We start from the raw sequence: 26,267 nt of genomic DNA on the forward strand, positions 1-26,267 counted from the left end.
CGGGGCCGGGGCTCTCGGAGGGGTCCGGCCCGGGCCGGCCCGTCCCGTCGGGCACCGCCTCCCTGCGCCGCGGCTGCGTCAGCGCCGGGGCCGGGACCGGGCGAGTCTCCATGGCTGAGGCGGGCCTGGGGGCGCTGGAGCGCTGGCTCCGTGAGTAGCGGGCGGGGCGCCCCGGGCAGTGACGGGGGGCGGACAGACGGACCGGGCGCCCCGGGGAGTGGGGGGCGGGTCGGACAGATGGGCGCCCCGGGGCGGGCGGACGGACGGACGGACTGGGTGCCCCGGGGAGTGGCGGGGGGGGGGAGCCGGACAGACGGACTGGGTGCCCCGGGGAGGGGGGGGCGGGTCGGACAGACGGACTGGGTGCCCCGGGGAGTGGGGGGAGGGACGGCTCAGACAGACGGACTGGGCGCCCCGGGGCGGGCGGATGGACTGACTGGGTGCCCCGGGGAGGGGGGGGGCGGGTCGGACAGACGGACGGGGTGCCCCGGGGAGTGGGGGGGGGCGGGTCGGACAGACGGACTGGGTGCCCCGGGGAGTGGCGGGGGGGGGGAGCCGGACAGACGGACTGGGAGCCCCGGGGAGGGGGGGGGCGGGTCGGACAGACGGACTGGGTGCCCCGGGGAGTGGGGGGTGGGACGGCTCAGACAGACGGACTGGGCGCCCCGGGGCGGGCGGATGGACTGACTGGGTGCCCCGGGGAGGGGGGGGGGCGGGTCGGACAGACGGACTGGGTGCCCCGGGGAGTGGGGGGTGGGACGGCTCAGACAGACGGACTGGGCGCCCCAGGGCGGGCGGATGGACTGACTGGGTGCCCCAGGAAGTGGGGGGGGGCGGGTCGGACAGACGGACTGGGTGCCCCGGGGAGTGGGCAGGTCGGACAGACAGACTGGCTGCCCCAGTGGAGTGGGGGGGGGGGGCGGGTCGGACAGACAGACCGGGCGCCCCAGGGAGTGGGCGGGTCGGACAGACGGACTGGCTGCCCCGGGGATGGGTCGGACAGATGGACTGGGCGCCCCGGGGCGGGCGGACGGACAGACTGGCTGCCCCAGGGAGTGGGGGGGGCGGGTCGGACAGACGGACCGGGTGCCCCGGGGAGTGGGCAGGTTGGACAGACGGACTGGGTGCCTACAGAATTGGTTTCCCACCTGGTTTTCCGTTGTCCCCCACGTCCCTTGCTGCGGGCCAGGAGCAGGAGGCCTGGGCAAAATGGGCTTGGCAAAGGGGGTTCACGGTCGCTGCCCTGCAGCGGGTAGAGCTCCAAGTGCGTCTCACCAAGAAGGGGCTGGGCAGAGCCTCCTCCTGAGGAGCAGGCGCTGACAGTCAGTCACTCACTCCTGGGTGAGCCCCTTTGGCTTCACTGGCATTATGGTGGGATGAAGTTAGCCTAGTTCGCTCCCCCTTTGCTCATCTCCATAGCAGGAGACACATAGCAGCGTTCTCTCTTGTGTGTCGTTCTGGGAGAGCAGGTACAGTCTCAGCGCTTGTCTACGTTACCGCTTACGTCGATGTAACTTACATCGCATGGGGTGTGAAAAAAACACCCCCTGAGCAACACAAGTTACAGCGACCTAAGTGCTGTGCACACCAGCGTTACGTTGCTGGGAGACGCTCTCCGCTGACAAGGTTCCGCCTCTCATGGAGGTGGAGTAATTACACCGATGGGGAGAGTGCTTTCCTGTCAGCACAGAGCGTCTTCACCAGACGCTACACCGATGGTAGTGTAGACTAGCCCTCAGCTAGGCGCCGAGTGCAGCGCTCCCTGGAAGGGTCACTGCTTCCAAACAGCAAATAACTACTCAGGCAGAGACCATCTGAGCAGGCTGCCCTGAGCAGAATGAGGAAGTAGCTCCTCGTCTTGTGTTTTTGGTTCATGGTGACCAGGGAACAGCTCAGTAATGGGAAGAGACTTCTCAGACCTGCCCTGAACTTTCTACCTAGGGCCAGGAATTAAATACTAGGACCCAGGGGGAAATAGTAAGCTAATGATGTATCAATTTGGGGCTTTTGGATAGCTTAGAATGAGGTGCAAACTGCTGCACAGCCCACGTCACAGCAGACAGTCAAACAGCAGCTACAGCTGAATATTTGATTTTAAAATTCCATTAGTTGTCTGTGGGGCTAGTTTTCAAAGCTGTCCTAAGTTTTCCTGTAACGCCTATCACAGACCTTGGAGGTGAAAGGCCGGCATTTTAAACCACTGCTAGAGTGAGACCTATGGGTGTAAGTTTCGTTCAAGCAACTACTAATCAAAGTGTAGTCACAGTGGTGTTACCCAAAGGCTGTACAATTCTGCATGTATTGCCTGTCTCACTTACTAAGTTTCAGGTTGTAAAATGCAGCCTTGTGCTAAGGCACTTAGCAAGGCCACTCTGCAAATCCCTGGCTCCCTGGGACAGCTGCTGTAATGAAGAGGCAATGTGTGTTTGCTTGGTCATCTTAAGCCATTTTGTTTTCACACACATCCCCAAGAAACCTGAGTCACCCAGGAGCCCTGCAAAGTGTAGCTGTGAGCTGTCTGCACTGGAAACGGTTGCGAGGAGACGTAACAAATGAAAAGGTCTCACACTTGGTTGTTTATATATGGAGACATACCTATCTCATAGAGCTGGAAGGGACCCTGAAAGGTCATAGAGTCCAGCCTTCACTAGCAGGACCAAGTACTGATTTTTGCCCCAGATCCCTAAGTGGCCCCCTCCAAGGAGTGAACTCACAACCCTGGGTTTAGCAGCCCAATGCTCAAACCAAGTTTATGTAGGCTGAGCTGTATGCCGGGCTTGGCCCCAGAGGGTGGTCTGACCAGGGCCGGCTCCAGGCACCAGCACAGAAAGCAGGTGCTTGGGGCGGCCAGTGGAGAGGGGCGTCCGGCTCTTCGGTAGCAATTCGGCGGTGGGTCCCTCTCGGAGGGAAGGACCTGCCACCAAATTGCCGCTGAAGAACGACGCGGTGGCGGTAGAGCTGCTGCCGAAGTGCCGCCAATCGCAGCTTTTTATTTATTTATTTATTTTATTTTTAAAATTATTTTTACCGCTTGGGGCAGCCAAAACCCTGGAGCCGGCCCTGGGTCTGACCGGAGTGGGGGCAACGGGCCTGCCTGGTGGAGGGATGCAAGAGGCTTTCAGCGGCCTGCTGTCCGCTAGAATCAGGCTCATGGAATACCTGTGTTTTGCTGCAGGCAGAGGAGGCTGGAGCCTTAGCCCTAAGCCTAACCCTGAGGTCACTGCTTCACGCCTGGATCCGGAGGGAATCAGAACAGTTTGCTGAGTGGAAATCAGGCTTTTCCGGTTTTCACCCGAATTTATAGGGTTTTGCCCATTGATACTTGAGTATTCTCTGAAATGTTTTCAGTCATTTGATGCGGTTTTCAAAAGTTGCCGTATTACAGACAGAGAAGGGCCATCGAGCTGAGTGTACAGTCTGGTGTTTCTGGGGGCAAATGCAGAGGATGGCATCATGATTCGCCAGAGAATGTTCCTCAGCCTAGAGATCTGTCCTGTCTTTGGTTCACATCTGTTGCACTGAATTTTGGAAATTTAATTAAAGCAAAACTTCATCTCCCAGAAATTGTGGGGCAGCTGGAATCCAGCTGTTGTCACATTCCCCTAAACAATGGGACCAAATTGATCACTGGTGTAAGTAGGTGTGAACCAGTTGACATCCGTGGGGTGGCACCCACTCACACCAGGGGGAAATCAGGCAAAGAGAGAAAAGAGAACAGTCTGGATGAACTTGGAAGGTGCCTAGACTGCCCTAAAGGCACATAGCTGTACGTAATGTAACTGTCCATAGATGGGCCCTAGGTCGGGGGCAGAAACCTGTCCAACACCTCTGGGAGTTTAATAGCCCCCACTTCTTCCTGCCAAGGGTAACATCACGACTTTAACACCTGCCTCATAGTTAATGTGTTAGTCTCAGTGATGCTGTACTCTTAACACTGGGAGTCCGGCCCTGTATTAATCAGCAGCTCTGCCTGTTTGATAACAGTCCTGGAGCAGCTGGTGCAATGCAGTGGGAGTGAGTATGGAGCCTGGAGGAATTGCAGTGGGGAAGAATGTATTTGGAACTGTCTCATCAGTCAGTCACTTGTATACATTTCACGCTGAGATGATCTTTTCGTCTCTTCCCTGTAAGATAAAGCCACGGACCCAAGCATCCCTGAAGAAAACTGGGAATGTATCCAGCGGTTCTGTGACCAAGTGAACGCAGACCCAGAAGGGTAAGCTGACAGAAGGGCTGTTTGTAGTCTCTCTGCACTGTGCGTCTGAACTCAGAGGGGGAAGGATAATCTGTAAACTGCACTTTTGTAAAACCTTAGGAGGAATGGCAGGGAGTGGCTAATTACTGTGACTCCTGGAGATGCCTGTGCAAGAAGTGGGTAGATAAAGAGTGGCCAGATTATTGTGACATTGTGGTAACATGGCAGATCTAGAGGAAAGGACCTTTCATTTAGCATGAGACTGCACCTTCTCCCCTTCACAGTCTCAGAGGTGGTCAGATCCCACTTGTTGTTCAGAATCTCTGTGCTATGGGTGGGATGCTGATTTCTTCTGGGCTGTGTTGCAGAGAAGACCTGAGCATCTGTAGCTATTGATGTGGCTTTAGCTGCTGTTCTCTGGGAGGTGAGGTCTCCACCAGGGCTTTCCCCACCCCTGCAGCTCATGGGATTGTCTCCGATATATGCAGCAAAACATACGCGCTGATTAAATGAAAGGGCTGATAAAGGTCCCTGAGGTAGCATTTCTGTTGAGCAGATGCACATAATTTCTGTCTATAGACCTTGCACTTGTTGCCTAATGAACATTCCTGCTGTGGGAGACTTTGAGACAAAGGGCCAGCCGTGATGAACAGCAAAGTGGAGCACTTCTGCTAAATGCTGAGTGACCCAGTTGATGTGATGCTTCTGCAAAGAGTACACGGCCCTCTCCCTCCCCCTTTTTCCATTCTAGGGGACAGCTCTTAAAGCAGCTGTAATCAGCTCTTGTGGGACACTTCTGGCTTCCTTGCCTGCATTAATCTCTTCCTTACTTCTTGTGTGTATAACCCTAGCATTGTGCCAGGGGAGGGTTGCTGTGATGTGGTGTATCTGTGAACGTGGTAACTGCCTTTCTCTTTGCAGGAAAAGTAGCAGTGTTTGCTTTTCTTGAAACTTCCTGCCTGATCTGACTTGCTGCTTCTTCTCCCTAGCCCATCCATTGCACCCAGGCTGCTAGCACACAAGATACAGTCGCCTCAGGAGATGGAAGCTCTTCATGCCTTAACAGTGAGTGCTTTCATCAGCACACAGCCATGGGCTGGGATAAGCTGGAAATGTACTTCTTGTGGTAGATTTTTGTATCTGCCTCTTTTAAAAAAAAATTAGTCTCTCTCCCTTTTAACCCTTCACTGCATTCAGATTTGTAACCCTGTTCCTGTCACTCGTCATGGTCACCAGGATTTCTTGTGCATTCACAGCCGTAAGATTCCCATCATCCCAGTGATTCCATATGCCTCAATAATCCCCTTCATATCAAATATAATTTCCCAAATTACTATCTGATCTGTCCCAGCTCCTCCCACCCCTCGTTCCTGATTTACAGCACCCCTAGCTATTCCACTCCTGGGCACCTCTTGAGCGGAGTTTTCTGGTTCTGCCAGAATGTCTTTTGCTTTTCTCATGTGAACAAATGTCTGATAGGGACTAGACTGAGGCCCTGCCCTCCTTTCCTACCGGTGGCCAAGCGCAGATATGGAGGCTGGCTCCTGGAAGGTAGAAGCCATCACACGTCAGCTCCCTTTGTCACTCAGTCCCTGAAGCTTATAGTCTGAATGTTGTGTGTGGTGATTATGACAGGAAACGTCTTAGCCATTGTCAATGTCTGTATTTATACCTATGAAGCGCTGCCAGTTTGCTCTTGCTCATTCATTTTAAACGGGTGAAAATGAATGATGGATTTGGGTAAAAATGACTCGTGTTGCCTAACTGGCAGTTTCACCTAGGGGACTATGCTGTATCTGTGTCTGTGCTGCTAACAGGTTCTTAGATCTTTGTCTTGATGGAAGAGGTTTTAAAATTGCCTGGTAAGTTTGTTTTATGTCTCATGCTTTTCCTCCCCCCCACTCCTCCCAGGTGCTGGAGACATGTGTGAATAACTGTGGCGAAAGGTTTCACAACGAAGTGGCAAAATTCAGATTTCTGAATGAACTGATAAAAGTGCTGTCCCCGAAGGTATGTGTCCAGCCACCCCGGTCTAGCAGGCAAAGTGCAGATGAGAAAATGTGAACTTCATACCAATTCCACATAGGCACTGAGTGTGACTGTTCTGCTGTGCTTCCCTGGGACAATGGATGGCAGGGGACAGGGTATGAATTTCCCACCACCAAGGATAATAATTGAAACATCTCTTTCGAATTCAAAGGGGGAGGGGAGATGGGTACAGAGTTGGGGTGAAATCTAAAAGCATTGAACAAGTTGGCGGGCGCCACGAGAAGGCCAGTGTGAGGAAGGTGCTTGGTGTGCCAGGTCCCGTGGTAGTAACTGTTGGTAAATACAGTAAGTTTTATTCCTGGTTGTCTGGTTTATTTCTGGTTGTCTGTTCCCCCTCCTTTTTACGCTCTGAACTCCACTGCAATGTGTCAGTGACCCTAGAAGAGCCATTGTCATTCCCCAGCTTGCCCTTCGCCAGGCTGGACCCTTCGTCCCGCCCAGTAAGAGGGGGGCAGTGGGAGGAGTGGCTCACAGGCCATGTTTTGGCCTTGTATCATAGGCTCTTCCCCTGCCTTCTGCTCTCTCTCCAAATTCCAGCCTTTGGAACTGTTCTTAGGCTTTTATCTTCAGTGCCTACACACAGCACAAGCCCATGAGAGCCTCACGGGTCCCTCTCCCTGGGAACATCCCAAAAGCCCAGATAGGGAACTGTGAACTCCCAGTAGGCACCTGGAGGCTCTGCCCTGACTTGCTTCAAGTGGGAGATTGTGGGGACCTAATTTGAGTTCTGCAGTGTGCTATCTCTGCTGCTCATCTCACTTCCTGGGGTGTGCGCTACACCCTGCTCTCTTCAGCTTCCTGGGTATCGTCTCCACGTCTCCTGGGAAAAGTAACTGCTAGGAATAGGAATTTTAGCTTGAAATGCTAAAGAAGCTCAATGTGCAGAGAGAATAAGCTCTCCAGTGCACTGACGCCTCCTGTAATAGTGGGAAATGGAGAGCAATTTACATCATTTACTGTGCATGATCACCACCTCAGTTCTCTCAGTTCTTTGGATCAACTAGTAAAACTGGGACCTTTTCTCAGTCTGGTAATTTATTTAATAATTACAGGGACAATGTCAGGTTAAATATCATGGGCTTGGTTTGCTCTGCATTACCCCAACTCTGTGGCAGAGGACGACCTCCATTGGTTTCATGGGAATGTTTAAATCTAATGAAGCTGTTTTCATTGTAGTTAAAAACCAAAAAGGTTAAAGCAAATGCATATGTTGAGTTTGGATTTAGGAAAACCTGGTTTTAGTGGTGCTGCACCAGTTCAGAGCTGGGGTAAAGTCATGAAGAATCAAGCCTCATATTTTAAACACCAGGTATCTGTCTCTGGGTTCATAGTAATGTCTGAGATTATTAAAACTAAAATAATTTTAAAACTCACATTTACCTTTCACCATTCTTCCTGGTTGGTTTTGCGTTTTATTCAACAAGGTGTTTAGATACTTTGGTGATCGGGACCAACAAGTGTCTAGAAAGCTATAACTTGGGCACTGAAAACATACTGTGCAGTTTCACTTTTGTTTATGGTCAGTTTTCAGTTTGTTTCGCTCTGGCTCTGGCCCAGGCCAGTTCTGCTCTGGCTAGGTTATAATGCTGAAGGGGGATGTTTAAATCCAAGCAGGAAACTATTTTCAGTGTAATTAAAAACAAATGAAAAAGAATACTTTATATCGATCCTGGATTTGATAAAACCTGACAAAAGCAGCACTGAATGTGCCATCATTTTTGTAGTGATAGATTATTTATATAAAATTCTACACATTTAATAATATAGCACTGTAATTGTGTGTGGAATTGTATCTTCTGTAAGGGGTACAGTTGACAGCACTCTGAATAATGCATTGAGAATCCATTTTCACCCCAGTCTTTCAGCATGAACGTTCTGGGCAGTATCCCTGACTCCTGTCTGACAGTAACTTGCTGGTTGTAATCACTTACTTTTTTGTTTTCAGTATCTTGGAACCTGGTCTACAGAAAAGGTCAAATCGAGAGTTATAGAAATAATGTTCAGTTGGACGGTTTGGTTTCCTCAGGAAGTTAAAATCCGGGACGCTTATCAGATGCTGAAGAAACAAGGTTTAGTTCGGTTATTTCAGTTTCCTTTTTTCGCATCAAAGTCATGTGGATTCAAACCATGAATAGCTGAGTAATTGTTTTAAAGCTCATCCCATGTGATTTGACTTTTCCATAAATGATTATTTGTACAAGATGAAGGTTTAAGGGACAGATTTACAAAGAGATTTAGGCACTTAAAGATGCCAATAAACAACTAGTGGGATCAATAAAAGCACGTCAGGAAGTTAAATCCTGTTAGGTGCCTACCTGCAAACTTAGAATAATAATAATAAATCCCTAGCTCTTACATAGCGACTTTTCATCAGTCGATCTTAAAGCACCTCAAAGTCTTTTAATGTATTTTATCTTCACAGCACTCCTGGGAGGAGTGCAGGGCTGTTGTGCCCATTGTACAGATGGGAAACTGAGGCACAGAGAGGTTAAATGACTTGCCCAAGGGCACACAGGAAGTCTGTGGCAGAGCAGGAAATCTAAGTGAAGTTCTTGTCTCCCAAATATTAGGCTAGTACCATATCCATGCCCATCCTTCCTCCATAGCTGAATACCATCCTAAATAAATATCTTCCTAAAGACCATTGTGCCTACACAGGTCTGTAAATCTGGCCCTGTCTCCTGCTACAAGAAACTTCTGCTTTAGTTGTAAATATTTGGCTACCGGTTGGCCCTGTACTCTGACAACAAACATCTTTTGTACGCTTGACAGGCACATTAAAATGCTGTCCTGTTGTGAAGCCGTTGTGTGGTTGTGTCATGTGCAAGATACCCTTGCTCTCTTTCAGTGAACTACAATGCTGTCAGAGGAAAGCTTGTATATTAATGAGATGAGGAGGGTGTGGAAATGCCCAGGGATTGGGGTGACTGGAATCGGAGAACCCACAACTGTTAGCTATATGGTAGGGCTAGAGAGAAGTAGGTTAGTATAGAACGTGCTGCAAGACTAGGCAGGGGTAAAGTAAGTGCTGCCTTATTAGATGGGTGGGAAGCATAGGGCAGACAAGGTGTCTGTCCACAGAGCTGCAGTGGGGAGACCAGAGGAACTGCACCCAGGGCCAGCCCTGAGAATAAGAATAACTCAGATTTGCCAGTGGCAACCAAAGCCTCTTTCAGATGGGAATGTGAGCAGCCGGAAGCTTGGGATTGTCTGTCCCAGTGCAGGGCAGGCACTGATGGATATAGTAGCTGCCCAGGGGCCAGGGCTAGTGTTTGATGGGGAGGGTTTAGATTTGTTGGGAAGCCTGCACTAGGCAGGACCTGGAGGTATCAGATTGGGTGGCCTGCAGAGGTCAGGTGGACAGTAAATCGGTCAGTTGGCTGGACTGCACAGATCTTCACAAAACCAGTCAGCAGCCTTGTGTGTGACTGGCTGCAATGTCTCCTGCACGCAGCAGTGGATTCAGCTGTGGTAAGACGAGGCCCTGAAACATAAGCCCTTGTATCAGAGGCCCGGTATGAGGCCTAAGGCCTGAACTAAAGTAATGGTCAAGACTTGGCTAACATAAAGCAAAGTGAAGCTGTGAGCCAGAGGCAGGCCCTGCTCACAGATGCTGGCAAGAAGGCTGATGTTACAAATATACACATACCTAACAGGTACTAAGCACTAGTGTTATAAACATGCCAGAATGGTACCAGAACATTGTCAGGGGCACATATTCGTAGTATGTCCTGTAGAGTAGAGTCTAGAGAGAACTATTTCTGTGCTTCGTTTGACAATAAACCTGGCCGGGTGCCTTCGTACCTTATCGGAGTCTGTGGTCTTTGGGGGGTCTCTCGGGGTCTGCTGTGCCAGCGATCTGCAGAGCCGGGGCAGCACACAGAGGGAACTCACGCACGCAGCCGACTGTTATCAACATTAAACAGAGCAGAGCACCACACTGGTGACGTCTGACGACATCAGCCTGTCACGCATGTGTCTAGGAGGGAGTGAAGGAGAATTTCACAGAAACTCTGAGGCTGCCTCTGCTGTGTGTTCATGTTAGTGAGCTGCCTGTGTTTTATGGCTCTGGGCTCTGGCAGATGACCCTGCAGGGCTAAGCAGGCTCAGAAAGGATTTCTGACCTGTCTAACTCTGAACTAATGGAGAACAGAGCCCTTTCTGGGAGATGGTGCCACAGATTCCCCTCTAGGGAAACCACCAAGCTTTTATTTCTCATTCCCCCATCTTCCTGTCCTGAACACCTCCCCGACCCTTTCCCTTGATCTCAGACAGCCGGGTGAGTCGTGTATTTCTTCTCTTAGCATGTACCTGCTTTTGGGGTACATGCTAAGCCCACTGGTTGCTTCTTCCCCTCATTCCTTAAAATCGTGTTGGGGCACTGAGTTGCCAGCAGACGTGGTAAAGGTCAGCAGGGTCCGGTACCCGGCTGAACACTGTGCAAAGCTGCATGGGGGCTGGTAGAATCTCTCTCTCCCTCTCTCTATTCATTTCAGGAGTCATAAAACAAGACCCCAAACTCCTAGAAGACAAAATTTTACCACCTCCTTCTCCGAGACCGAAGAATTCTATTTTTGATGTTGATGATGAGAAATCCAAGGTAACTCTCAGGTTTTCAAATCTGTGTCCTCCTCTGGCTACGTTGTATTGTCAGGAAAGTGCGTGTGGTCGTATTTTGGGCCTTTACAGTTCCAGGGAGATGATCTCCTTAGAATAATGCTAATATTTAGCCTTTGTGCAGCATGAAATGTGCTATGTAATAAATAATCCTATCACCCCCTAGTCAGACAGGTGAGTATCATTATCTCTGTTTGGAGACGAGGAAACAGGCACCGAGAATTATGTAACTTGCCCTATGCCCCAGAGAGAGTCTGTGTCAGAACCAGTATTCATTTTTCTAAACATCTGACTTGTATTTGTCACCTGTTTTCCTTATGCACTGTTGACTATAGTTTCCTTCTGTCCTCTTGCTGACGTGTGCAGGCAGCAATACAAGCTCAGTGAGGCTGGCAGCCTGTGAGGCAGCAGTGTGACCCTGACCAGATTGTGAGACTTGAGTCCACATGTCTGTAGGCCTATATCCCAGCTATGGCAGTAGGGCCCGGGACAGCTCTGCATTTATTTGGTGAGTGGCTGCATTCTGGTGCCTGGGGCTGTTGCTCACACTGTCTGTCTTCTGATGGTCTCCACTCAACAGCTCTTAGCAAGACTTCTAAAGAGCAACCACCCTGAGGACCTGCAGGCAGCCAACAGGCTGATCAAGAGCATGATTAAAGAGGTAGGCACCATGAGAAGCTCACAGCTCCCTGTGTCAAAGAAGCTGCTGCTGGCAGGTGTGGGGAGAGGCGGGAGCGGAGGGGAGGCAGTTTCACAGTCTGGTTTTACAGTGACCCTCTGAAGCACTGTGTGCGTGTAATGGCTGCCTCTGCTCACAATTTCAATTTAGACTTGAAATTAGACGAAGGTTTCTAACCATTAGAGGAGTGAAGTTCTGGAACAGCCTTCCAAGGGGAGTAGTGGGGGCAAAAGACATATCTGGCTTCAAGACTAAGCTTGATAAGTTTATGGAGGGGATGGTATGATGGGATAGCCTAATTTTGGCAATTAACTTGGCAACTGATCTTTGATTATTAGCAGGTAAGTATGCCCAGTGGTCTGTGATGGGATGTTAGATGGGGTGGGATCTGAGTTACTACAGAGAATTCTTTCCTGGGTGCTGGCTGGTGAGTCTTGCCCACATGCTCAGGGTTTAACTGATCGCCATATTTGGAGTCGGGAAGGAATTTTCCTCCAGGGCGGATTGGCAGAGGCCCTGGAGGTTTTTCGCCTTCCTCTGCAGCATGGGGCATGGGTCAATTGCTGGAGGATTCTCTGCAGCTTGAGGTCTTCAAACCACAATTAGAGGACTTCAGTAACTCAGACATAGGTTACGGGTTTGTTACAGGAGTGGGTGGGTGAGATTCTGTGGCCTACATTGTGCAGGAGGTCAGACTAGATGATCATAGTGGTCCCTTCTGACCTTAAAGTCTATGTTGGCAGCTCACGGGTTTGCCTGGTCAGAAAACAACTTGTTTAGCTATAACAGAGAGGAGAGTTTGAAGACTGTGCAGCACAAGCTGGTGCAGCTGGGATGAAATTCACCCCGTGCAGAGGACCAGAACAAGCCCATGAGTTCTGGGGAGTCTGGCTCAACCCTTGGCAGTTCAGGGAGTTCAGGCAGTTCAAGCTTTGTGCTGCACTCTGATGGGGTGAATTTCACCCACAGCGTCTAGCATGGAGGTGTGTTGTGTGTCCTTTCTAGCATGGTTCTCTGTTTTATGGAATACAGGTAGAAATTACTGGCCAGGCAACGGGATATTGAGGAAGTCCAAGCTATCGGCGTAATGTGTGATGAAGTCATTGGCTAAATCAGAGATTTCATCCCCTTTGCCCTGTGTTTTATTTTGTCTCAAAGGAACAAGAAAAATCTGCCAAAGTGTCCAAAAGACTGAATGCAATTGATGAGGTTCACAGCAGCGTTAAGCTTCTGGGTGAAATGCTGACCAGCTACAAGAGGCAGGAGTTATCCACATCTGACCTACAGATTCTGCAGGTGAATGATTCCTCCTACCTGGATGCTCATTGATTTGGTATCACTGGTGGTGTCTAGCAGTGATGGGATGTGAGAACCGGGGGCAGAGCTGCCTATTAATCTGTACTTGTGAGTGTTGTGACTGGCAGGGGGTAGATCCCCCTCCCTCGGGGTGGGGTAAATCCCAGGGAATTCCCTTCAGGCCAGGTGTGGTTAGCCAAATACTACAAGACCTGACTGGATGTGCTGAAAGCTGGAGATGGCTGTGAGCTCCCCAGCTCCTGCTGTTGTCTCTGCAGTCTCCCTCTCTCGGCCCATTGGCCACATCGATTTCACTTCTGAGTGTAAATAGTTCTAAGTTAAAGAAACATCTGAGCCATCTCATGGCCCCCAAATATCCACCAGCACCGCAAACATATTCCAAAAGCAAAACGCTTTGGGGGGTTGAATTTACTGTAAGTGGAAAGATCTCCTCCCCGGGCTGAGAGCAACCCAATGAGACGTTGTGTTGGGCTGGTGGGTGGTGGGGCACTTTCAGACGGCACTGAGGGCTGTGCTCAGAGTGGAAATGCTGGGCATGGTGCTGCTGTTGGGAGGAGAGTTACAAATGGCACATTTGCTTCCTTTGGTGAGTGCCAGTTTTAGTGGCCATGATGCTTTTACTATACGTTGAATTCAAAGATAAATCCACAAACTCCTGGATTCTCTCTCTTTTAAGTTGGGCAACGTTGCACAGTGCAATCTGTCCTGCAAGACCCATCTGTGTGTGTAAAAGGGGTGAGGCTAGTTGGGAGGTCGGATGGGAAATTTCCTATGTCAGTCTCTGCACCTGGGACTTACTGCTAAGGCTGCAAGTCTTCCATGGAAGTCATGGATTTCATGACTTTCCGGGACCTCCGGGACTTCTGCAGTGGCTGGTGCAGCTGATCCCAGGACCGCCTGAGCAGCTGGGGTGGTCCGGAGCCAGCCGCACCAGTCACTGCTTGGGCGGCCCCAGGCAGCTGGTCCCGGAGGTGCAGCGGTGAAGCCCTCCTTTTCCTCCCAGCAGCAGCGGCGTGTCCCCCACTCCCTGCCAGCAGCAGTAGCGTCCATGGGAGTGGACCCCCTGCCCCAGCACCTAAGATTTAGCTAGGGGTGTTTTTAGTAAAAATCACAGACAGGTCACAGGCCATGAATTTTTGGTTACTGCCCGTGACCTGTCCGTGACTTTTACTAAAAATACCCGTGACTAAATCGTAGCCTTACTTATTGCACATTTGAATGGGGCAGTAAGTAGCTGAACTATCTTCTCTGGCGTTGACAAAGCCACCGTCTGAAACTGAGCAGAAAGCTTGGGTGCATTTTACTAGGGCTGCCTGTAAGCTAACTTCCTTTCCTCTGTGGGTTTTGAAGTGTGCCTCTGTGGCCCCAGAGACTGGGCCGGGGTTCTGGGGACCTGAGATCTGACAAACAAATAGCCTGACTCTTGTTCTCTTCTCCAGAGCCTGTTTGAACGCTGTGAGAAGCTCAGGGCACTGCTCTTCCGCCTTGCCAGCGAGACTACTGACGATGATGAGGCTTTGGGTAGGTAACAAAATATGCTGCTGCTGTTCTTTCCTCACCTCCTTCACTCCCCATCCTACTGTCTGAACTCTGGGTATTAGTGCAAGCAGGGTCTGTGTGGCTCTCCTGACGTTACTGACCTGGCCTACCCATTCCTAACCAGCAGCATCCCTGCTGTTCTACTTCAGAGCCCCCCAGCTTTGGAAATGCACCTCCTTCCTCACCTGCCACACCAGTCCCTGCTGTTCAGCCCCCTGAGCACGGGAGCAAACATATCAAAAGCTGCAATTTTGGTGAAGTGTAAACCATCCCCCCAGCAAATAGATCAAGATCCCCAAACTCCCTGTGCTTTTGAGGACAGGATCTAACCATCTCGGGGGTTCCATTTAATGTCTCTCACCTTCGTTTTGGGTCGTGGTGATAGCACCCCCTGGAGTCAGGAGGAGAGTAGGCCCTTGGCTCCGTCCATCAGGACTCTACCTTCCCACCTCAGGATATCCCGACTCCCTGCCTCCATGTCTCAGACGAAGGCACTGTATCCCTGTGTCCCATGCACCCAGCACTTCAGTCAGGCTCCGGCTAAGCAAACCAGATAGTAACAAAGAAAGTGGCCATTTAAGGGAACATGTCCCCTGTCGCCCATTCCCAGCTTCTGGCAAACAGAGGCTAGATACACCATCCCTGCCCACCCTGGCTAATAGCCATTGAGGGACCTATCCTCCATGAACTTATCTAGTTCTTTTTTGAACCCTGTTATGGTCTTGGCCTTCACAACATCCTCTGGCAAGGAGTTCCACAGGTTGACTGTGCGTTATGTGAAAAAATGCTTCCTTTTGTTTGTTTTAACCAGTGGCAAAGCTGAGAATCCCAGCTCCAGGCTGCAGCCTCTAGGTAGGGCTCACAGGGCATGTGTGTCACATCACAGCATCTCAGCTAGATACACGTAGGTCAGTCTGAGAAAGAAGCTGGTATTAAATGGACTTATCCTCAACCCCTACAACAAAAGGCGAGTGGCCAGCTGGGCTTTGCCCAGTGTATGGCAAGTTCCCAGACGCAGACTCTGGCTCTGTCATGACCAATGCAGAATGTGGCACTCCATTACCCTCCCATTAGAGTATTAATAATTCGTTTCTCTTCCTCTTTCCACAGCGGAGATTCTCCAGGCCAATGACAAACTCACCCAGGCGCTCGGCTTGTACAGGCAGGTTGTAGTGGGCCATGACCAGGGCAGGAGGAGTTCGGTGACCAGCTCCACTGATGCCTCAGGTAGAAAGGATCCCACAGGGTCCCCCACAGCTGCAAAGGAACCTGCTTCCTGGCTGGTTTATGGTGTCTGAATGGGGCTCGGAAGGAAGGAGGGTTGGGGCTTGGAGACCAAATGTGGGGAAGGCCCTGTTATGCACAGAACAGCACCTGGGGTTCTCACTGCCAAGCCTTTTAGTGAGTCCGCTGGGGGACAGGGAGGTTACTGGAGTGTGGCTATATTAGGCCTCCCCCTTGCCTCAGGCTAAGCAGGTGTGTGGGTAGGTAGCTACTCTAGCTCTTTGTGTATTTACTAAGGAGACCTGCAAAGGAAAACAAAAATCCTTCTGCTTCTTTCTGCTGTATCCAAGTGGCCTAAAACGTTGTGTGTGTTACAGTAGAAATTCCAGGCTGGCAGACCCCGTGATGGCTGGAGACATAGTCAGATGGTGACATCACCATTGCCCAGAGAGTGAAGGCTGAGTCCTTGAGAGGGGAAAGGATCGCTAGTTAGACTCGGACAGAATTTGGTTTGCTAATATCTCTTTAACATCAAAGACTAACCCAGGAGAAAGGAAGTGTTTGTTAAAGAGCTGCCTTTCTGTTAAGGTGAGAGTATGCAAGTAACCTGCTCAGAGTCCTCCAGCAAAACCAGGGAGAACTCACTTGATATTCCTGAGATTTCTAAGGTAGAAAACAATCAGGAAACCCTTTTAGGTTTCCTTCTACGCCAGAAAGAAGCAGAAAAGGGCCCAATCCCAATTCTTACAAAATCTTTTGCAGGACACCCTTAAACAGCTGGGCCCGGCCTGTGAAATGACAGCTGACTATGCAGAGTAGCACCATGTGGCCCCCCATTCTCTCAGACTTGTTACAGTGCTGCACAGGCCACTTATTTCAGTTCTTGACAATGACACAGACTGCACATAGGGGAAGCGGTGTTAACACAGCTGGTTAACTGCACTCAAGAGTGTCACTGGCTCGTGCCTGGCTCTTGAGAAGAGTTTGAAATAGCTTTGCTCCATCTACCCTGGCCAGTCCGGTCCCTTGTGAAAGCATGCTAACCTGAGCCGTGTTTTAACCATGTTCAAATCCTGCTTTCAGATACAGTTCAAAGCCCAGTATTGATGGAGCCTAAGAGCTGAAAGAGGCCTTGAGCTCCTAAGAAAATGCTGGTCCAGTTGAGATTTTCTAGGATTTTTCCAGCCATAGGATTTTCAACAAACACATTTAAAAAAATGTTCATGAAAGCCACACCCTCTCATTGTGGATCAGCTAGCAGGGGTTCTTAAATGGAGGGTCGTGACCCCTCGGGGTCACAAGGTGGTTACGGGGGTCGTGAGCTGTTAGCTCCAGGTGACTGACAGCCCCGAGCCCCCATTAAATTAAATTAACCCCCCTGCTTTTAATTGATAAGGGGGGAATCACACTCAGAGGCCTGCTGTGTGAAAGGAGTCACCAGTACAAAAAGTCAGACCACCACTGAGCGAGTGGCCGGGTGGCAGCTGTTTAACGCTCTCTCTCACTCCCAAAGCACCTCAGTCCCCGCAGGGCAGTACGAAGAGCTACACACTGATCGACTTCTCCGAGCTGGGTTCCATGTTCGAGTCTCTCCCGCAGCAGGGCGTGAACGCGACAGCCGCCGCTCAGCACAGCAGCACCTCCGCCTGCCTGCTCGACGAGGAGCTAATGTCATTAGGTCCGTCCTCGGGGCGCAGGGATGGGGTTGTCCTTGACCCTTAGGGATGACGGTGTATATTGCAGATTCGGTAGCTTTCTTTTTAATGTTTGTCATGATTCCCCCAGAGCCCTCTGAGCCAGGGCAAATGCTGGGAGTTTTCAGGGAGTCCAAGCACAGTCCTGCTGTGCTGTTAGACCTCGTAGGTACCTGGCAAATGGGAGTGCCCTACCTGCTCTGATTGGTCTGTGCTTTGGTTACCTACTGTAGGTCTCAATGATTCCCCTGTTGGACAGAGACCATCACCTGATTTCAGCTCAGTACAGGTGAGTGGTCCCCTGGCCTGGTAGCGTAGTCCTCCATGTACAATCTAGAGTTTTCTGCTGACCTAGCCTGCCCCAACATGCATTAGCTGCAGGTTCCATTTCTCCCCTCCCCACTTCTGCTTTTTGGGGCATAAAATTACAAACAATAATGGCTGTCCCCCATTCCCCCAATGAGAGGCTGGAAATAATGTGCTGATCAATATTCATGGCAGTCCAGCCACTGGGAGAGTTGATTTGGTATGAGCACCACTTAACCCTACTGGACAGAATCAGATCTACACGTGCTCTGATCTTCCTGCGAGGGTTGGAGAGATTAGAAGATGCTCCGAGCCCCAGTACTGTAGACAGCTAAGGGAGATTCTCCTTCAGCTTAGGTATAAAGGCCCCTGTTTCTGTAGCAGAAGGCTGTGCCATGTGCTCCCTATGCCTTGTAACACAGGAGGTCAAGGGACACTCCTGGGGTTTGTAGGTATCTGTGGATGCAGAGCCACCAGGATGGCAGGCTGGGGAGGCATTTGTGTCCCAGCCCTAGTCTGAGATTGGCAGTGTTGTTGGGGTGGGGCTTGCCACTACATTGTCTATAATTGTCCTGACTTCAGCCTGTGTTTAAAAACGGGTTGTTTCAGCAGGACGTGTGTGGCTTCTGCTGGTGTTCTGTAGCTGCTCGGTGAATCAGAACCTCTTTATTTGGCAGAGTGCTGGGCACAATGGATATAATCAAACCGGAAATGCTGATACCCATCAAACTGTGGTGCTGGGGGATAGCTGGCAGGGCGGCTCACCAGAGAGGAATGTGCCTCAGGATTTGGCAAGGCAGCTGTCTCCGCCTCCTGTGACCAGGCCATTTCCAACGTAAGCAAACTGTACAGCACTGGTTTGGAAAAGGGGAGTCCTCTGTTCTGGCACTGAAGTACAGGAAACCCCTTATCTGTTAAACTGCAACTTGCCAGTAGAGAGCAAGCTGTTTGGCTGGCAGCTCACTGTAACTTATCATTGGATACAACAGTCATTTCTAGCTTTGCTGAATGGCAAGCTCGGGTCTTCAGGTATAGCCAGCGCCACGTTTTCAAGGAGTTCTATCTTGATGGACAATCCCAAGGGTTAGTAGCAAGCAATTAAAAAGACGGGGACTTTTCAGCTTGGAAAAGAGACGCCTAAGGGGAGATATGATGGAGGTCTGTAAAATCATGATTGATGTGGAGAAAATGAATAAGGAAATGTCATTTACCCCTTCACATAACACAAAAACCAGGGGTCACCCAATGAAATGAATAGGCATCAGGTTTAGAATAAACAAAAGAAGTATTTCTTCACACAACGCACAGTCAACCTATGGAACTCCTTGCCAGGGGATGCTGTGAAGGCCAAAAGTATAACCAAGTTCAAAAAAGAACTGGATAAGTTCATAGAAGGCAGGTCCCTCAATGGCTAGTAGCCAAGATGGTCAGGGATGGTCTGTTCATTTCCTTTGAAGCATTGGGCACTGGCTGCTGTTGGAAGATAGGATACTGGGCTAGATGGACCAGTGGTCTGTCCGTCACACACACGCGCGCACACAATTTAAAGTTGGGTCTTTTTCTAACACTGTAATTCAAATAACACTTGGAGCAGCTTTCTTCAAATTGTTGGAGAAAATGTCACAATTGTCAGGCAAAATTAATCTTCCATCGATTTTAAGACCCAAAGGGCCCATTGTAATGATCTAGCCTGACCCCTGGCCAGGGGATTTTCACAGTGATTCCTGCCTCAACTCCTTACCTTGTGGCTGAGCGGAAGCGTACTTTAATCTTGCTCCAGCGTTACAGGGAGACTGAAAGCAGGGTTTGTAGTGGAGCCTGGCTGCCGCAGTCAGGAAGAGCCACTGCCAGCACCCTGTAACGAAATCTACTCCCTGTGACAGAGACAAAAGTTCAGCCTAATGAACACTGAAGCAGCAGCGTCTTCAGTGTAACATAGTGCTGCCTGCCTGACTCCAAACTTGACAACTCCCGTAAGTCTTCAGACAGCAGGTTCTTTGTACCCTAAAGGGGGTGAATGATTCTGAGGGCAGGGCAGATGCTGGAGAGGACAGGATGAGATCCCATATGTGATCTCTTCAGTTAATGTCAGTTATCTGAATGTTTTTCCTTCCAGGAACTTACTACCAGTGCAATTGTCCGCTGCAGGCCTTCCGAGCAGCTTAGCTGCAGACGCTTTGTTCTCTGACCCAGCCTATGAGCTGAAACCTGCTGCTCCTTCGCAGCCAGCCTCCAATGATGCTGCTTTGGCAAACCTTTTTGTCCCACTCATTTCAATTACACCGAGTAAGTGCACTGGTCTCTGTGTCCCAGCTCTGCTCAGTGCAGCTTCTTTATGGCATGGAAGGCTGGGATTGCTCAAGGGGTGGGGAAGGGCAGCTGGACAGATTTTAGGACGACTCTGCCTAGTACTTATCATGTGTGAGCCTGGCCCTGGAGATGTACTTAGCCCTCCCTACCCATGGCCAGGTTACCTCCTGTTCTCACGATACAGATACGTGAACTGTACAGTGGGTTTTGAAACCTACAGGTGACATCATCCCCCGCCTAGCTCTAAGCAGCTCTCTGCCAGGCCTGGGCACCGGCTATGCCAGAGTTTGCCTTAACTGGTGTATTGGCAGGTTCTCTCTCTTCCCTGAGCAGAGCTCTGCTCTTTTCCCTGTGGTATTGGGCCCAGCAAAGCAAGGTACGGCTGAAGCATGTCAATGTCATGTTAAAGGCCCTGTCTGTTGCTGCTCCTTGAGCTATAAAGGTAGACTCAGAGGCTTCCCTACCTCCTTGTCTGCCTTCCCTCTTTCACGTGAAGGACTTCAGCAGACTTTGGAGGGCCTGGACAGTGAAGTCCCAGCTGGATGGTAAAATCGGAGCTGCTGCTCTTCCTGCCCTGACGTTAGGCAGGCTCAGGTTCCCTGCGCTCTGTCACAAAGGAGCAGCAGGACAGGTGCACACAGACACCTTTGGGCTTTGCACTGAACTGTGATGTTACTGAGGAAGATGACGGTTTGTGAGAATGTTTCCTTTTCTTTGTTCCTCATTCTGTCTCTCTCTTGTTGTCTCTCAGAAGGAAGGGGCAGTTCCTGTTCCCAGGTGGCCTCTCCTGACTTTCGGTTTTGTCTTTGACAGGCAGTATCCCTCCAGTTACAGTGTATGATAAAGATGGTTTCAAGGTCATGATCCATTTCTCCAGAGATCTAGCCCCCGGGCGACCAGATGTACTGGTGATGGTGCTCTCCATGCTCAGCACATCCACTCAGCCAATTAAGGACATTGTGTTCCAGGCCGCGGTCCCAAAGGTGAGAACGTGGGAGCGGGACCTGTGAAAATTATCCTGAGTAAAAGCATTCTCGTTTCTGGCTTAGGGGTGTCCTTGAACACTTGAAATAACAAAGTAACCAAGCTGCTAGTTTCTGGTAATGTATTCACTAGCTGCTTAATATGCAGCCCTGCCCCTGCTTTGCAGGAGACCTGGCCTGAGGGCTGGCCTGGGTGCATTACTTAGCACTGAGGAAGCCACACATCCTGTCTTTGTACCTATGCTCAATTAAAAGCCTTTAATTAAAATCCTGCTGAAGGGGCATGCATTGGCTTAAAGCCTCTGCAGGCCCCCCTGGCTGTACTGGGCCTTGGGGAAAGCCCAGGCATGTTGTACACCTGTGTGAACAGAGCTGTGTAACAGAATCCAGGGGTTTGACACACTGGCTCTGTGCTCAGTTTCACCAGGTTTATGCGTGTGCCAAACCCCTGGAGTCTCCACCTTTGTCCCCTGGCTCTCTCTGCATCGTGCTGCCTCCCAGTATCACTGGGATGTCCCAGCCCTTGGACTCCTGTAGCTTTTTGCTCCCACGTACAGCCAGGCCCTTGCACTGCCCATGCCCTCCAGAGACCACATGCAAGTCTCTGTCCTGAGCTTGTGTGCCAGGATCAGGCACCCAGGCACAGAACCAGGACACCCCAGGTTTTAAGGCGATAGTAGCAGCTTTCCTTCCTCTGGACACTGAGGGTGGTTTGCATTGTATGGATCCATTGCATGCTCCTCTCAGCACTTACTCCTCGCTCATGGTGCACTAGTCTTGTAGTGGATGACAAGACATGTGGGTGGCATACCCAGGCCTGGCTCTGGGGCTCTGAGTGCTCCCAGCCCATCTCCAGTGGAGATTAGAACATGTGTCTTGTGTTCTCTCTCTCCTGGCAGGTTATGAGAGTAAAGTTGCAGCCGGCATCTGGTTCTGAGCTTCCTGCCTTCAGCCCTTTGCTCCCTCCAGCCGTGATATCCCAGGTTCTGCTGCTCGCCAACCCACACAGAGTACGTGGCAGTGACTCTGCCAAGCGCTCACCTTGGATGTGTGTATGGGGAGCTGGTGCTAGGAGAGGCAGGGCCATCTGTGTTCTGTCAGCAAGGCAGCAGCACTGGGGAGCTCCCCTGGCAGTGCAGAGCTCTGAATCCTGTGAGAAATCGGTGATATCTGAAGCTGCAGTGACAGGGGAGCGTTTTGTAGGGCAGTGGGGGGGATGAGCCAGGTGAGAGAGGAGAGACTCCAGCTGATGGGCTTGGTGATCTCAAGGTGGGGGAGGGGCGGTGAAGCAGGCTGTTGCGGGCTGCAGCTTGAACCCCTTCACTGCCTTACCCCGCTGCAGCCTGTATGCAGTGGTGGCACCTGGTGGGCTCCCTGGTGCTGACATGCCATGGGAACGCTGGTGGCTCTTCCTGCTGGAACATGAGGCAACCCTAGATGTGTTCTTCATGCTGGCCAGGCCCTGGAGGGTGACTCTGCAGTTAATGGTTATGGGGTAGACTGTGGGTTCCTCAGCCATCTCTGCAGCCAGAAAGGGAATGTGGCCAGGCACAGCTGTCCAGGAACTCCCTTGGGTGGCCTGTGGGACAGCTCCCTCCCCCCCGTAGCATTACAACTGCTGTGTCCATTGCTTCAGGACACGGGTCCCTCCCCTTGCAGGACCCATCAGTCCCTTGGCATTAGCTGAGGTGGGATGGAGGGGAGCAGACCACATAACCTGCCCATGTAACGTTCCTCTCTCCCCTGTCCAGGACCCCATCCGATTACGGTACAAGCTAATGTTCACGCAGGGCGGGCGGCCCTTCAGCGAAGTGGGGGAGGTGACTGGCTTCCCGGAGGCTGAGCTGTGGCCTGGGAGCTGAACTGCTGCTTTGATGGAACGTGGACATTGCTGCATTGCCTTAGCACAGCCCTGTGGGGTGCCGCCTGGGAGGGGCAGCGAGAGCCCCTCCACTGTGTGTGTGTGGCTCAGGGAGGCACCCAGCACCCAGAAAGCCGGGGTGGGCTCCATGCTGGCTGCTCTCCCTGGGGCCCAGTCTCCCACTCCTGCTCCGGTTTTCCTTGCGGGTACCTGGTAGGAGAGAGTGCAAACCAGCTGCTCCTGCTCTTTGCCTTACTGCAGCATTCATCCCTCTAGTGGCTGGATGCTCCTTTTCTACCAGCATTTCTGCTTTCTCCTGCTTGTTGAGCCATTTCGCCCTCTGGCCTCTTTGAAAATAATTCTCCGATTCAGGCCCTGTTTGCTCCCAGCTCGTGATGCTGGTGTCCGCAGTGTCTGGGGATCAGTGCTCTGACCTCGCAGTGATGGGTGTGGTGTGAGCACCTGGGTATAGAACGGAACGACTGGGGCTTGAAACAGGGCTGGATCCATAAGCCAAACCTGTTGGGTATTGCCACAGCCTCAGCACCGCAAGCGCCTGGGTCCTTGCCCCTTACCCTGGGATCCCCGGTGCCTTCTCAGCCTCACCATGATTCCTGAGACAGCCTCCACGCTGGGGAGCATCTTGCAGGGAGCTCTCGCAGGCAGGGCCCCCTGCAGCATGGAGGTTTGTGTCTATGCAAAGCTTAAGTTTCCTTCTTGGTCACTCAAAACTTAAGGGGAAAAATGTATAAAGAATTTCACTGCTGCACAAGTGGAAAACATGGCTCAAGTACTAAGGCATCTGAGCTGCTCCACGGGGAGAGCTTATCTGGAGAAATCACTTTGTACATCCGTGTCTAGACAAACCTCTGCTTAGGCCTGCTCTCCCCTTGTTCCCTCTGTGCTGGGAAGCGGAGGAGAAAGGACCCCCTGTGCTGTTATTAATGGAACGTGTCCAGCCAGCCAATCCAGCGTCCTGTGTGTCAGGTTTCATATGATGCTGAACTTGCACATTTTTAATCAAAGTATTTTTGACTCCTGGTTGTCATTGTTGCTGCTGGTGACTGAAATGCCATCGCATTAGTTATCCCTGGCTCAGTGGAGTTTGGCCACACAGGGGCGCTGTTAGAGCTTTTTATACTGTACAGAGCACTGGATTCCCAGGTACAGTCATAATAAACAGCATTTGCTTTGACAGGTGCTGCTTGCTGGTGGTTCCTGAGTTTGCATGCAAGGTCTCTCCGCCGCTCAGGAGAATGGCTGAGTGAGGGGGATGAGGGGCACTTGGGCTTTAGCCTTTCCATTTTATTCAAACACGTTCAGTGGCACTTCACAGCCAGAGCTGAAGACAAGGCTCCTGCTGCAGAGATCATCGGCCGTAGCTAGGAACGGGCGGAGGAGAGAGCTGAAGCAGATAGCAGATATCTGGTTCATGACAGGATCTGTGTCTGAGCAGTGGTTGTCGGGTGCGGAGCTTGTTAAGCCATCCCTAGGGCTGGAAGGGCCTTCGGAGGAGAGGACGTGCTCTCCCCGGCTCTGTGTAGCATATCCCTCCTGTCCTCTCTCTTGCCATCTCCCTCACGGCCCTGGGCTTCTTTCACACCCCCTCTCCAAAGTAGCCTGGGGCATGTCTCAGATCTCACACCCAGCGCATCCCTGGGATATCCAAGCTCCTCCCTCTGTGCCACCCCCCCCCACCTTTTCGGAGGTCAGTGGTAATATTGTCACTGAAGTGCCCATCAAATCTCTGTGAAAGATGCGGTTGTCCCAGATCACTGGGTCAGGCCCTGCCCAGCCAACTTCTGGCCTGGCCAACAGCGTCAGGCTTCAGCCGCCACGTGCCTGGGTCTAGAAGGGATTCCTCCCCCCATATATTTTGGGTTGGTTGTGGGGTTTTGTCATCACCTTCCTCTGCTGGCCACAGCTGGAGATGGGAGGTTGGACGGTGAGGGCCCGGGCTCCGAGGCAGCTCTGAGCATGCTTGCTCTCAGGTGCTGGGCTGGCTGGTTCTTGCTCACATGCTCAGGGTCTAACTGATCACCATGTGTAGGGACAGGAAGGAATTCTACCTCCACCCCTGGTGAGATTAGCAGTGACCTTGGGGGGTTTTGCTTTCCTCTGCGACGTGGGGGTGTGGGTCACTTGCCAGGATTATCTGGGTCTATCTCAATCACTTCCCTGCTATTTGCAGGGACCTTGGGCTCAGGGGCCCTTGGCCCCTCCTGCTCTCTCCCTGTGGCACATCATAGTCTCGTCCTTTGTGGGCTGTCATAGTTTGGTCTGACTTTGGTTGTTGGGTTGCGGGTGGTGGGCGCTGCTGGTAGTCTGGGCTATGCAAGAGGTCTGACGGGATGATCTGGTTCCTTCTGGCCTGAAGAGCTATGCTCCTCCCCCGACTTACTAGCATGTTTTCCCACCTGACTCTTCCTCTGTCACCAAATTCTTTAAGGCAGAAGCACTTCACAACTCAATCCTCCTGCCCCTATTAACCACATTAGAGAGCAGCCGCCTAGTGCCTGTGACACTTTCCAATCATCCAGCTTAGCAAATGCCCGGTCTGAACACGCCATCCCCGTGGTAACTCCACACCGCCGGCCAAAGAACATGCTGTCAGCTGTTCCGATTTCCCTTCGTACATATGGGGGTGAATCTCTCGCTGTTTGTGCCTCTCCCAGCCTCTCTGCCTTGGGATTCTTGCGGCTGCTCTTTGCCTTTCGTTTCCGGGCCATAGATGTTACTGCTCTTTACAGAGCAACTAACTCTGGGCAGGCGCCCAGCTAGGAGGAGAGGTCCCAGAACTTGGCGCTAGTGCCAGTTACTGGGCATGGACTTGCAGGTGCAGTGTTTTCCTTTTGGTGCCATGATGGGAGGGGGGGGGGAGCTGAGCCACTGGAATTCAGAGCAGAACTCTGCCTCCTGTCTGTCTCTGTGTGGCTGGGCAGACAGCGCTCAGCAATTGCTCTCATTGTCGCTACTGAAGAGCAGTAACAGGCACAGTTATGAAAACCCTACACCCGCTTCTAAATGCACCCTGACTGGAACTGCCTTTACACACGGCTTTTAGAGTTTCACTCCTTGGCAGCATGTGGCTCCAGAAGACAAGACGATGCAAAAGAGGGGATGTCCTGTGCATATGTTTGTTGTTATTCATATTACAGTGGCACCTGGGAACCCCAATCAAGGATCAGGGCCCTGCTGAGCCAGGTGCTGCACAGAGAAGTAACAGCTAAGGCAGTCCTGCCTCAGCATCCTCTTAGTCTTGGGCATCAGGGTGCAACAGGTGTATATGAAAGAGACAACAGAGTGGGGTGGTTTGGAAGAGTAAAATGAGCAGAAGTAGGAGAAGAGCAGATGTCCTGGCTGGCCATTGGCAGGCAGGAGGGAATGGCGGGGACCACGGCACGGGTAGGTTTTAAAGTGGGGTTCCAGAAAGGGTAACGGAGAATGGAAATAATTACAGTGAATATCCTCTCGATGCAAGTTTTGTACCAAT

General features: G+C 51.4%; 1 protein-coding gene across 2 annotated transcripts; it reads left to right on the forward strand.

Moving 5' to 3' along the window:
• GGA2 (golgi associated, gamma adaptin ear containing, ARF binding protein 2) lies at positions 1-24,085 on the forward strand. 2 transcript variants are annotated; one of them, XM_044980513.1, is made up of 17 exons: positions 1-150; positions 4,132-4,216; positions 5,185-5,260; positions 6,107-6,205; positions 8,190-8,313; positions 10,741-10,844; positions 11,442-11,522; positions 12,699-12,836; positions 14,297-14,378; positions 15,507-15,623; positions 17,134-17,298; positions 17,548-17,603; positions 18,298-18,455; positions 19,737-19,906; positions 20,744-20,913; positions 21,813-21,923; positions 22,665-24,079. In XM_044980513.1, the coding sequence occupies exons 1-17, from the start codon at positions 111-113 to the stop codon at positions 22,773-22,775; spliced, it is 1,887 nt and encodes a 628-aa protein (XP_044836448.1). In that variant the 5' UTR covers positions 1-110; the 3' UTR covers positions 22,776-24,079. The 2 variants fall into 2 exon arrangements, with proteins under 2 accessions (XP_044836448.1, XP_044836449.1); XM_044980514.1 differs by lacking the exon at positions 19,737-19,906 and having other exon boundaries at positions 20,748-20,913; positions 22,665-24,085.
• The last annotated feature ends 2,182 nt before the right edge of the window (positions 24,086-26,267 follow it).

The sequence above is a fragment of the Mauremys mutica genome, chromosome 11, assembly GCF_020497125.1.
Source record: "Mauremys mutica isolate MM-2020 ecotype Southern chromosome 11, ASM2049712v1, whole genome shotgun sequence".
Classification (NCBI taxonomy): domain Eukaryota; kingdom Metazoa; phylum Chordata; order Testudines; family Geoemydidae; genus Mauremys; species Mauremys mutica.

What these genes read in the sequence shown, in the direction of transcription:
- GGA2 (XM_044980513.1), top strand. Translation starts at nt 111, where the DNA reads ATGGCTGAGGCGGGCCTGGGGGCGCTGGAGCGCTGGCTCC. An exon ending in GGCGCTGGAGCGCTGGCTCC is followed by an intron (nt 151 to 4,131) that starts GTGAGTAGCGGG and finishes CTTCCCTGTAAG; the next exon opens with ATAAAGCCACGGACCCAAGC. An exon ending in CTGATTTCAGCTCAGTACAG is followed by an intron (nt 17,604 to 18,297) that starts GTGAGTGGTCCC and finishes TTTATTTGGCAG; the next exon opens with AGTGCTGGGCACAATGGATA.